The sequence below is a fragment of the Oncorhynchus clarkii genome, chromosome 7, assembly GCF_045791955.1.
Source record: "Oncorhynchus clarkii lewisi isolate Uvic-CL-2024 chromosome 7, UVic_Ocla_1.0, whole genome shotgun sequence".
In the NCBI taxonomy this organism is placed as follows: Eukaryota; Metazoa; Chordata; class Actinopteri; order Salmoniformes; family Salmonidae; genus Oncorhynchus; species Oncorhynchus clarkii.
The window spans coordinates 32,765,843-32,779,505 of NC_092153.1; the positions used below are offsets into that span (position 1 = coordinate 32,765,843).

At 39.0% G+C, this 13,663-nt stretch overlaps 1 protein-coding gene across 1 annotated transcript in view; it reads left to right on the forward strand.

The window, feature by feature from the left end:
* LOC139413202 (un-named sa1614) overlaps window positions 1-3,188 on the forward strand; it is a 106,835-nt gene extending 103,647 nt beyond the window's left edge. Inside the window, exon 28 of the mRNA XM_071160311.1 lies at window positions 1,999-3,188. Coding sequence (XP_071016412.1) covers window positions 1,999-2,073 — 75 coding nt within the window. The 3' untranslated portion in view covers window positions 2,074-3,188. The remainder of the gene's footprint in view (window positions 1-1,998) is intronic.
* Window positions 3,189-13,663: the final 10,475 nt, after the last annotated feature.

Consider the following 13,663-nt stretch of genomic DNA (forward strand, 5'->3'; position numbering starts at 1 on the left):
TTGTTTCATTCAGTCTCCATATCTGCATCAATGAGTCGTCGACAAAACATCCAACAAGGCCCTCATAATGCCTTCCAGATTAGGTTTTGACCCTCGACAATATCCTACAGATTGCGCTGGCGAAGAAATACACTACATGGCCAAGAGTATGTGGACACCTGAACATCTCATTCCAAAATCATGGGTAGTAATATGGAGTTTGTCCCCCCTTTGCTGCTGTAACAGCCCCCACTCTTCAGGGAAGGCTTTCCACTAGATGTTGATTCATTGCTGCTGGGACTTGCTTTCATTCAGCCAAAAGAGCATTAGTTGGGCACTGATGTTGGGCAATTAGGCCTGGTTCACAGTCGTCATTCCAATTCATCCCAAAGGTGTTCGATGGGGTTGTGGTCAGGGCTCTGTGCAGGCCAGTTAATTTATTCCACATTGATCTTGAAAAAACATTTCTGTATAGACCTCACTTTTTACAGGGGCATTATGCTGAAACAGGAAAGGGCCTTCCCCAAACTGTTGCCACAAAGTTGGAAGCACAGAATCGTCTAGAATGTCATTGTATGCTGTAGCGTTAAGATTTCCCTTCACTGGAACTAAGGGGCATTTGGGCAGGTAGCGTTCTCCTGGCATCCACCAAACCCAAATTAGTCCGTCGGACTGCCAGTTGATGAAGCGTGATTTATCACTCCAGAAAACGAGCTTCCACTGCTCTAGAGTCCAATGGCGGCAAGCTTTACACCACTCCAGCTGACGCTTGGCATTGTGGATGGTGATCTTAGGCTTGTGCGCAGCTGCTAGGCCATGAAAACCCATTCATGAAGCTCCTGAGTAACAGTTATTGTGCTGAAATTGCTTCCAGAGGCAGTTTGGAACTCGGTAATGAGTGCTGCAACCGAGGACAGATGATTTTTAAGCGCAACGCGTTTCAGCACAGAGCGGTCCTGTTCTGTGAGCTTGTGTGGCCTATCACTTCGCGGCTGAGCCATTGTTGCTCCTCGACGTTTCCACTTCACAATAACAGCACTTACAGTTGACCGGGGCAGCTTTAGCAGGGCAGAAATGTGAGGAAATAACTTGTTGGAAAGGTGGCATCCTATGACGGAACCACGTTGAAAGTCAATGAACTCTTCAGTACGGGCTATTCAACTGACAATGTTTATCTATGGAGGTCGCATGGTTGTGTGCTTGATTTTATACACCTATCAGCAATGGGTGTGGCTGAAATAGCTGAAAGGGTGTCCACTAATTTCAAGGGGTGTTCACATACTTTTTCTTTTTTTTTAACAGAAGAGTTACAGATTCCGAATGAAAAATGTTAAAGTAATTTCAGATTGAGCTGACGTATGCATAGTTTAAAGCTAAAGCTGAACTTCTGCAATGTGGATTGAATAGTTAAGAAAGAAAACAAGAGTAAGATGGAAAGACAAGTATAGAATGTCTAGTCCAACCCAAAGATCCCCTTTCATACAGGATACAGACCTGGGTTCAAATACATGTGTATTTGAGTATCTGGTATTCAAAATACTTTTTTCTGTATATTTTAGTATTTCCAAACAAATAAATACTTTTATTAGAGTTTTTGAATGGTTATTTGTAAAAGCAAATAAATGGGTTAAAAGCATGGGACTGTATTTGAGTCAGTGTCCGTGTGTATTTCCAAATACATTCCAATATTCAACTACTTGTCTTTTCAAATGTGAAAGTAATTGAGAATATTTGAAACAGTATTAGAACCCAGGTCTGACAGGATATAATGTCCATTGTATTCTTTATCTTCTAGAGTTGTGATATAACTATGCCAGAAACCCTATATAGGAGGGCTGTAGGATAAACAGCTTCCTCTTCCTCTGGATACTCAATAGGCCTGGTTTTCCAATGGAATCTCCCCCCGTAGTCACAAAAGCAGACAACCTGAACTAACAAACATACAAATGGGGTGTAGATGGGTCAATGGTAGATTTTTTTTGTGCAACCCATCAATATTTTGTTATTTTGTCCTCACAGCATGGATACGTTGAGGGCCAGCCAAACAAGAAAGGCCTGTTCCCTTCATCTTTCGTCCATTTGTTGTCTGACTGACACAAGCCAAAAGCTGGAGGACATGTTCTGTAAAGTAACCTGGCAACCTGCCACCCTTCCCAATGACTTCAGGACCAAGCTCAAACTTATTCCATACCTTACCTAAATGTTAACCTAAAGATGTAGGGGCTACCGGGCCTGGGCTCAGACATTCCTTTGAGTTGTTAGGGGACCTTTTTTCCTGAACAATGTCTGTTTTTTCTGGTTGTGTTTTGCTTTTCGTGTGTTGTGTATTTTAAATGGATATATATGAATGTGTAGTTTAATGTGTTTTGTGTATTTTGATGTGTATTGTGCTATACAAGGCTCATCTGGAAAAAAAAACTTGGTTTCAGCAATGACTCCCTAATCAAAATAAAGGTAAAAAAAATAAAATACCCAAGGATCATGGGGCACTCTGGGATCTTTGGTTCTGATCATGAATGTACGCCGATGGAGAGAACATTGTTTGAACATCACCGCTCAAGTTTTCCTCATCTTGGGGAAGCCATCTGTTTACATTTTCTGCTTTGTTTTTTTGTGTGACCAAATCTTTATTCATTTTTTTTTTCTTGGGGGGGTGGGGGGGGCTACATGCAAAATACATACAGTGGGGAGCCTTGTGCAGGTCTACAATTTTAGCCCTGATGTGCTTACACAGCTCTCTGGTCTTGGCCATTGTGGAGAGGTTGGAGTCTGTTTGATTGAGTGTGTGGACAGGTGTCTTTTATACAGGTAACGAGTTCAAACAGGTGCAGTTCATACAGGTAATGAGTGGAGAACAGGAGCGCTTCTTAAAGAAAAACTAACAGGTCTGTGAGAGCCGGAATTCTTACTGGTTGGTAGGTGATCAAATACTTATGTCATGCAATAAAATGCAAATGAATTGCTTAAAAATCATACAATGTGATTTTCTGGATTTTTGTTTTAGATTCTGTCTCTCACAGTTGAAGTGTACCTATGATAAAAAAAATACAGACCTCTACATGCTTTGTAAATAGGAAAGCCTGCAAAATCGGCAGTGTATCAAATACTTGTTCTCCCCACTGTATATTCATATATATTCATATTATTGAATAGTTAACTTGCATCCAGCCGTGGGCTGCCAATCAACAATAAGAAAAAATAAATAAAAAGCAACACAAATGCAAAGTATTAATCGCCATGATTATAACACAGAGCCAACAAGTAACAATACATTTAATATGTAAAATAAAATAAGTAATACTGTTTGTATGTTTGGACTTTATAGATTGTTTATTTGGATGTGTTGGGTTTTAGCTGAGGTTATTCTTTCGAGTCAAGTGTATTTGTCCAGGACTCAATTGTTTCTTAATTAGCACCATTCATTATCACTGTAGATCATTCTAATGGTATAACTTCTAATATTAACTGTATATCTTCTGAGGAATTTGGAGAGAGAGGTGATTGCCATTTAGGAGCCAATATCTTTTTTTTTTGCGGCAGTGCTGCATGCCAGCAGTGATCATCTCTGATTTATTGAGAGATCCAAGGACCTATCATCGTTAAGTAATATAGTATATGCAAAGCATTGAATATTTAAAATAACGCACATACATTTTGTAACTTTGTCCCAGCTGCATTTAACTGCAGGGCACTCCCACATCATATGAAAGAATGTGCCTACCTGATTTAGGGGACACGGTTGAGAGTTGGGGCCTGTTTCATCGTAAAACGTTTCCTTTGTGTTAAATACAGTCTGTGAACACACTTAAAATCTATAAATTGATGGTTTCGGATTGCAGGATGCCGAGGTCATATTTTTTGTTCAAATTCACTTAGATTTGTGGACAATACTTTTTTAATGGCTCGCTCAGAATATGAGCTTTCCAAAAGTTGTTTATACAGTGCATTTGGAAATTATTCAGACCCCTTGACTTTTTCCATATTTTGTTACGTTCCAGTCTTATTCTAACATGGATTAAATATTTTGTTTCCCCTCATCAATCTACACACAATACCCCATAATGACAAAGCAAAAACAGGTTTTTAGATATTTTTGCAAATGTATTAAAAATAGAAACTGATATGACATTTACATAAGTATATTCAGACCCTACTCAGTACTTTTGTTGAAGCACCTTTGGCAGTGATTACAGCCTTGAGTGTTCTTGGGTATGACGCTACAAGCTTGGCACACCTGTATTTGGGGAGTTTCTCCCATTCTTCTCTGCAGATCCCCTCAAGCTCTGTCAGGTTGGATGGGGAGCGTCGCTGCACAGATATTTTCAGGTCTCTCCAGAGAGATTCAATTGGATTCAAGTCTGGGCTCTGGCTGGGCCACTCAAGGACATTCAGAAACAAGCCACTCCTACATTGTCTTGGCTGTGTGGTTAGGGTCGTTGTCCTGTTGGAAGTTGAACCTTTGCCCTAGTCAGAGGTCCTGAGCGCTCTGGAGCAGGTTTTCATCAAGGATCTCTGTACTTTGCTCCGTTCATCTTTCCCTCGATCCTGACTAGTCTCCCAGTCCCTGCCACTGAAAAACATCACCATGATTCACCATAGGGATGGTGCCAGCTTTCCTCCAGACGTGACGCTTGACATTCAGACCAAAGAGTTCAATCTTGGTTTCATCAGACCAGAGAATCTTGTTTCTCATGGTCGGAGAGTCCTTTTGGCAGACTCCAAGCAAGCTGTCATGTGCCTTTTACTGAGGAGTGGTTTCCATCTGGCCACTATACCATAAAGGTCTGATTGGTGGACTGTTGCAGAGATGGGAGAACATTTCAGGAGGACAACCAACTCCACAGAGGAACTCTTGAGCTCTGTCAGGTTCTTGGTCACATCCCTGACCAAGGCCCTTCTCCCCCGATTGCTCAGTTTGGCCTGGCGGCCAGCTCTAGGAATAGTCTTAGTGGTTCTTAACATCTTCCAATTAAGAATGATGGAGGCCACTGTGTTCTTGGGAACTTTCAATGATGCAGACATTTCTTTGGTACCCTTCCCCAGATCTCTGCCTTGACACATCCTGTCTCTGAGCTCTACGGGCAATTCCTTCGACCTCATGTGTGTGTGTGTACCTTTCCAAATCATGTCCAATCAATTGAATTTACCATTGGTGGAATCCAATCAAATTCTAGAAACATCTCAAGGATGTTCAATTGAAACAGGATGCACCTGAGCTCAACTTCAAGTCTCATATAAAAGGGTCTGAATACTTATGTAAATAAGGTATATTTGTTTCGTGTTTGTAATAAATTTGCAAACATTTCTTAAAACCTGTTTGCGTTTTGTCATTATGGGTGAATTGATGAGAGATTTGTTTGAATCCATTTTAGAATAAGGCTGTATGAAGCAAAATGTGGAAAGGTCAAGGTGTCTGAATACTTTCCCGATATGCACTATATGATATAGAGAGATCAGTCCTTTCGGCAGCCCAGATCATTTATTCATAAATCCCATTATTAGATGGTTCGGTAGTTGGGTTTCCCAAGGGACTCCATAGGCTAGCATAGTTGAACTAAATTGTAATTAGGAAAAAAATGAGTTGCCTGGTAATGTGTATTTTCAAATCTTAGAATATTCTCAAAGCATTACTGTCCATGATATCGGCAAGGGTACAGATTCCACATTTGGACCATGGGGGGGGGGGGGGGGAATGCAAAAAGATCACAAGGTATTATTGTGAAATATTGGAGAATGGGCATGACGTTTTGATTCCCAGTTACACTGAACAGAATTATGATTGCAAGATGTAAAGTGCTGTTCCCATGTTTCATGAGCTGAAATAAAATATCACAGAAATTGTCCATATGCATTGTCCAAATTATTTCTCTCTAATGTTTGTGCACTGATCTGTTTACATCCCTGTTAGTGACCTATTTTATCCTTTGTCAAGATAATCCATAAAGAAGCTGATTAAACATCACTACACAGGCGCACCTTGTGCAGGGGACAATAAAAGACCACTCTAAAATGTGCAGTTTTAACACAATGCCACGTGCAATTGGCATGCTGAATGCAGGAACGTCCACCATACCTGTTTCCAGATAATTTAATGTTAATTTCTCTATCATAAACCGACTCCAACATCGTTTTAGATAATATGGCAGTATGTCCAACCGGCCTCACAACCGCAGACCACGTGTAACCACACCAGCCCAGGACCTCCACATCCGGCTTCTTCACCTGCGGCATCATCAGAGGGGGGAGGGTGGTGTGCTGAGCAGTAATTCTGTCTGTAATAAATATTTTGTGGGAAAAAAAACTATCTAGTTGGCTGGGCCTGGCTACCCAGTGGTTGAACCTGGCTTCCAAGTGGGCCTATGCCCTCCCAGGCCCACCCATGGCTGCGCTCCTGCCCAGTCATGTGAAATCCATAGATTAGGGCCTAATTAATTAATTTCAATTGACAGATTTATCTTATATGAACTGTAAATTGTTATGTTTAGATTTTTGTTCAGTATACAATGTTTCAAAATGTTGCGACAAATAGAGATTGTGTGAGCAATAATGGGACCAAAGAATAGTTAAGGGATGTATCATATATCAGTGAAGACCACCTCTTCCTCTTTGTAAGTTTGTTCATTTTATCCGGGATCGCTTACCTTGCCATATACATTCCGAAACCACACAATAGCCAGAAGGGGGAGACAAGAGAAGCATTGACCTACAGAAATTCAGCCGTGGCAATATATATTTATTTTGACAATAGATATTCTGCCGACTAACACTAGAACCATCATAGAACACTGACGTTTGATTTCGTACGCTCATTTTTTTTTAAATCACCTCCCAAATAACCTATGTCCTGCTCCTTCCCTGACTTTTCCTAAATGTTTGTATTTTACATTGTGATTTCAAAATTTTGACAGTTGAGCAAAAAAAAGTATGTGGAGCCTTTTCACCTGATTTCTTCACACCTATTATCAATTTAACATGCCAAGACAATGCACTAGGACGTTGGTAAAGCGTCTCTCTCTCCTCACTGAATGAATGACGAATGGATGTTAATTGTGCAAGTTACTTCACAATTGAATTTAAATTAAGCCTAACTGAATGATGAGGAACGTGAAGTGATTGTTTTAATTTAGAAATACAACAGTGTAATGAGTTTGTTATGCCTATTTATCAGCGTTAGCACTTATGTTTATAGCAAATAATTATATTTTATTTTATTTCTTTTACGTTTTACTTTGTAAAAATAAGCTATTACTGGACTGTTTTATTTACTAAAACTATTACTAATCAAATGTATTGTAAGGTAGAAATTAAAACATGGCACGTGTTGCAGTAGTCCTTTAGAATAATGCAAAACATATCCTTGACTCGTGTTATCGAAGTTGATGATCAAGGGGAAACAAAAGATGCCATTCAGCCTGCGCAGCCGGCTCATCGAAACTACACCTACGCTATACCAAAACTAATTCCACACATAAGAGTTTGCCTATAGACAAGATTAAATTGGCAATAGTCTGACTGACAGTATTATCAGTTGTCAAATCGCACATGAAGAGAGGGGTGCATCTTGTAATGCACTTTATCAAATCCTCCTTCAGTCACATGCAGGTAACTTTTTGATTTCCATATAGTATGAGAGAGAGCATATTCTGCAGTTTCTAACACTTACCTTTGTCAAATAGTTCTCAGCTCTATTTCCAAATGTCACTTTTTTCAAGAGTATCTGCGCTGTCCATGCGTTTAGAGCATGACCGCTTGTGTGGCAGCATTGCTCTGGCTACTAAGCAGACCAACATAATAAATGTAAAATTCGCTATTCTGTTATCTTTTAAACACTTTTTCTTATTTCCACATGTTTCTTTAGACCTGGCAAAATGAAATTATAATGGACTTCTGACCTAGTGTTTTTTTTTTATACTTATAGCCATAGAGTAACAAACTAATACATGCTATGTTATTTGAAATAATACATTTTTAGTTTTCTAATGTTACCTAAGACCTTTATAAACACAACTAAATTATTATTTTTCCCATAGCATGTATGAAATATATTTATTAGACTGTTAGAATGTTGATACGTCATTGGTCAGGATGTGTCGAAAATTGGCTTTAGGCCTGCATGTTTAATAGGACCTTGTAGAATTATACAAAATATATCATTGACTATCTAAACAAATAACTATTGTTTTATTTTTACAATAATATATTTCCACAAATATTTCTTCATACAAGTCATGCTTTACAATTGTTTAAGCACAATTTATCAAGCCTTAGTGCTTATGTTTGCACACCTTGCGGTTTGATTTGCATCCGATGTGTATGGTAAATGGGACGCCCAACAACGTTCTCAACGTTCTCTGACGGGTACTTATAGGCTGAAAGGCCAATCGGTTCTAGTATTAAAACAACTGGGATGTTAGTCCGTCTACTGAGGTCTATTGAATTCAGCGTTCTGTTAAAGTTTCTGGTTGTATATAAGGAAGGAAATATATCTACTCCCAAATATTTAAAATGGGAAACGATTGTGATTCCATAAGTAGATATGGAGTCCTCCATCGGTGTCTTGAGAAGCAGTAGGTTTATTTTATAACTTGAGATGGAGCTAAATTTGTCTAAGATTTTAAAAGCATTTGGGAGGGATTGAGATATATTGTCTAGATAAAGTAAGATATTGTCAGTGTATAATGAGATGATGTGATCCATAGAGTTGAGAGATATTGGTGTAATAGTTTAACAAACCGGCTTTGGCATGGATGATTCAACTTGGCAAAGTAAGTTGCCAGGCTGTATCACATCCGGCCGTAATTGACCCAGCGTTGTCCGGGTTTGGCCGGGGTAGGCCATCATTTTAAATAAATATTTGTAAATATTAAAAATATATAAACGTTTCGGTACGGGACGACATAATAAATAAAACAAGTTTGTTTATCAATGCTAGGGGGCGATCGTGAGAACACTGGGTTGCATCCTTACCTTTTTTCTTTTATAAAAGCGAAATTAGTGTTGCATTTACATTCCTTCCAAATGAACCGTTGTGAATGGCTGTGTTAATAATTTCAAGTAACAGTGGACCTAATTTGTTTGAAAATGTTAAATAAACCTCAGGAGGAATACCCTTCCAACCAGATGAAATGCCTTTATTCATGTTATCCAATGCCCTTTTTGAGGTTATGGAGAGAGATTTGTGCTCCCAGCAAGCAGGCTTCCTCAGTTGAGAGGAGGAGTGCGTATTTCTTTTAAAAACGACTCGTCTGGCTTGGTGTGGATTTACAATCAGAGATGTACAATTCTTTATAAAAACGGGAGAATCTTTTGTTGATTAATTTTGGGTTCTGATAGTAATTCATTGAATCAGATGGCTCATTCATCACAAAACCCACTATTGCCAATTACTTTAATGATTTTTTTCATTAGCAAGCAAACTAAGGCATGACATACCAGCAACAAACGCTGACACTACACATCCAAGTTTAACGGATCAAATTATGAAAGACAAGCGTTGTAATTTTGAATTCTGTAAATTGAGGGTGGAAGAGGTGAAAAATTATTTGTCTATCAACAATGACAAGCCACCGGGTTCTGACAACTTGGATGGAAATTTACTGAGGATAATAGCAGATGATATTGCCACTCCTTTTTGCCATATATTCAATCTAAGCCTACTAGAAAGTATGTGCCCTCAGGCCTGTTGTGAAGGAAAAGTAATTCCGCTACCCAAGAAGAGTAAAGCCCCCTTTACAGCCTCAAATAGCCAACAAATCAGCCCTTAGGGAAAATTGTGTTTGACCATGTAAAATGCTATTTTACTGTAAACAAATTGACAACATACTTTCAGCATGCTTATAGGGAAGGACATTCAACAAGCATGGCACTTACACAAATGGCTGATGATTGGTTGAGAGAAATAGATGATAAGACGATTGTGGGAGCTGTTTTGTTAGACTTCAGTGCTACTTTTAACATGATCAATCCTAGTCTGCTGCTGGAAAAACATGTGTTATGGTTTAACACCTGCTATATTGTGGATTAAGAGTTACTTGTCTAACAGAACACAGAGGGTGTTATTTAATGGAAGCCTCTTAAAAAAAATCCAGGAGAAATCAGGAATTCATCAGGGCAGCTGTCGAGGCCCTTTACTTTTTTCATTCTTTACTAATGACATGCCACTGGCCTTGAGTAAAGCCGGTGTGTCTATGTATGCGGATGACTCAACACTATACATGACAGCTACTACAGCGAAATCACTGCAACACTTAACAAAGAGCTGCAGTTAGTTTCAGAATGGTGGCAAGGAATAAGTTAGTCCTTAATTTTTCAAAAACTAAAACCATTGTATTTGGGACAAATCATTCACTAAACCCTAAACCGCAACTAAATCTTGTAATAAGTTATTTGGAAATTGAGCAAGTTGAGGTGACTGCTTGAAGTAACCCTGTCATGGTAAAAACATGTTGATAAAGTAGCTAAGATGGGGAGAAGGCTGTCCATAATAAAGCGCTGCTCTGCCTTTTTAACACTATCAACAAGGCTCTAGTTTTGTCGCACCTGGACTACTGTTCAGTCATGTGGTCAGGTGCCACAAAGAGGGACCTCAAATTACAATTAGCTCAGAACAGGGCAGCACGGCTGGCACTTAAATGTACACAGAGAGCTAACGTTATTAATAATATGCATGTAAATCTCTCATGGTTCAAAGTGGTGAGGGATTGACTTCATCACTACTTGTTTTTGTAAGAATTGTTGACATGCTGAACGCTTTGAGGTGTCTGTTTAAACTACTAGCACACAGCTTGGACACCAATGCATACCCCACAAGACATGCCACAAAAAGTCTTCACAATCCCAAAGTCAAGAGCACACTGGGAGTCGCACAGTACTACATAGAGCCATGCCTACAGGGAACTCTATTCCACATCAGGTAACTAATGTAGTAGAATCAGATGGGAAAAAAACAGACACAAATACACCTCATGGAGCAGCAGGGACGGTGAAGAGATACATACAGGCACAGACATACATACACATGATAAGACACGCACTACACACACGTACACATAGATTTTGTATTGTAGATAAGGGATAGTAGAGTAGCGGCCTGAGGGAACACAATGTGTTGTGAAAAGTGTTGTGAAATGTAATATTTGGTATTCTATATAACTGTCTTAATGTTGCTGGTCCCCAGGAAGAGTAGCTGCTGTCAGGGGATCCTTAATGAATATAAATGCAAATTCACTTGATTCCAATTCAATAGTTGCAATATCTGCTAATTTATCATTACGGTGTTTTAGTCTAACTCAGTGGATGGCAAATTCTGCTCTGTCTTATCAGTAGATTTAGTTGTGTCTTGACTTTGTAGAAAGTATACTCTACCTGGTTTGAAATGTGTGTTTGTTGAGAAGGCTCTTACGTCATTAACAACTTTTCCAATACTGATATCTTCTTTAATAGTGATTTATTCATTCCAGATGCAAATGCAGTGGCATTGTTTTTAATAAAACCTTTGATGGCGTCTCATAAAATCCAAGGATCATCGACTGAATTTTTGTTAATCAAAAATACTTTCTTGATGAAGGAAATACAGGAGCCGATAATAATACAAAATACATTCGGGAGAATGTTTTGTGCCTGTTTGAATAAAACGTGTATTATTTTGCTTTAGGGTTATGAGCTCGCCAGGTATCAATGAGGTGGTAATTGGAGAGTATATGTTGGAGAACCTTGGTTGCCTGTGGATTGTAGTTGGTCTTATTAGATTTGTCCCGCATGTCCAGAAAGGCGTTCATATCCCAATAACCAGTTGGAATTAAGTTAATTCTATCAATATCCAGTTCAGAGAATAAAACAATTTAGGATCATTTGAATTTGGAGCACACACATTAATAAAGGCAATTTTCTTTCTATTATGGAAACATTTAAGGAAAGTGTTTCTGCCTTCTTGGTCCTCGCTTTTAAAGGTTGAGACCGAGCCTGCGTCTCACACAGAGCTCTATAGGAGAAAGCCCTGCCTCCAGCTGAAATGTACCGTTGATTTGTCAGAGGACAAACCATTCACAGAGACAAACTGATATCTTTCCGACAGATAAGATCTAAACCAGACCAGAACTTGTCCGTGTAGACCAATTTGGGTTTCCTGTCTCTCCAAAAGAATGTGGTGATCGATGGTATCAAAAGCAGCACTAAGGTCTAGGAGCACGAGGACAGATGCAGAGCCTCGGTCTGACGCCATTAAAAGGTAAGTTACCACCTTCACAAGTGCAGTCTCAGTGCTATGATGGGGTCTAAAACCAGACTGAAGCATTTCGTATACATTGTTTGTCTTCAGGAAGGCAGTGAGTTACTGCACAATAGCTTTTTCTACAATTTTTGGGAGGAATGGGAGATTTGATACAGTCCAATAGTTAAAAAATATATTTTCTGGGTCAAGGTTTTGCTTTTTCAAGAGAGGCTTTATTACTGCCACTTTTAGTGAGTTTGGTACACATCCAGTGGATAGAGAGCTGTTTATTATGTTCAACATAGGAGGGCCAAGCACAGGAAGCAGCTCTTTCAGTAGTTCAGTTGGAATAGGGTCCAGTATGCAGCTTGAAGGTTTAGAGGCCATGATTACTTTCATCATTGTGTCAAGCGATATAGTACTAAAACACTTGAGTGTCTCCCTTGATCCTAGGTCCTGGCAGAGTTGTGCAGACTCAGGACAACTGAGCTTTTTATCCATCATGTCTGAAATTCCTGGGAGTGTGTAAACTTACATTTTGTATTACCATAGCATTTTGTATGTTCTCTGTAGTTATGTACTTGATAATGTATCAATTGACCAATTCCGCACATCTGGGCAAACTCCTGGCAGACTTCATTCAAAATACTGTGTTGTGATGTAATTCTTCACTGGATCAGTTTGAAACTTTGCACACCCACTGCTGACATCTTGTGGCCAAAATCTAAATTACACTTGGACTCCTATCTGAATGTATGGCCTTTCTCCTGCATTTCAAAGATGAAAAAAAATGGTATTATCTTTTACCAGATCTAATGTGTTATTCTCCTACATGAATTTCACATTTCCACAAACTTCAAAGTGTTTCCTTTAAAATGGTATTAAGAATATGCATATCAGAGCTGAGCTACAGGCAGCTAGATTTGGGTATGTCATTTTAGGCGGAAATTGCTAAAAAGGGTCCGATCCTTAAGAGGATGGTGATTGAGTTTCTTATGTATTATTCTGATTACACACAGTTTTTTTAGGCTGATGAAAAAGCAGCCAGTTTGTACCAATCCTTGTTTTTTTGCTGGAATATCAAGACAGCTGGAACGTTTGATAGGACTATTAATTCCTTTCAAATTCCATGAGAGAATAGCTAGTGTTGCCATTGTTTTTTCTAAAATGTAATTGTTATGTTTAGTGTTGATGGATGTAAAATAAAAAGCAGGACCCACAGGGAAACAAATCCATTGGTCCGTTAGACTCTCTCTATAAACCATGATCAAGCTTTATCCGCAATGCACCTATTCAAGGAAATGTTCCTGTTAGGGGTGTGCCGAGTACTTGGACAAAAGAGTATCGTAATGGATCTGTAGAATTTCTCAGAATACGATTATTGTAGAAAAATTACAAGATTATGTTTTAATACTGTTTATGCATCAAATAAGGTTTCTCAGTACAGTCTCATCTGTGTCTGTGGGACTGAGTAGG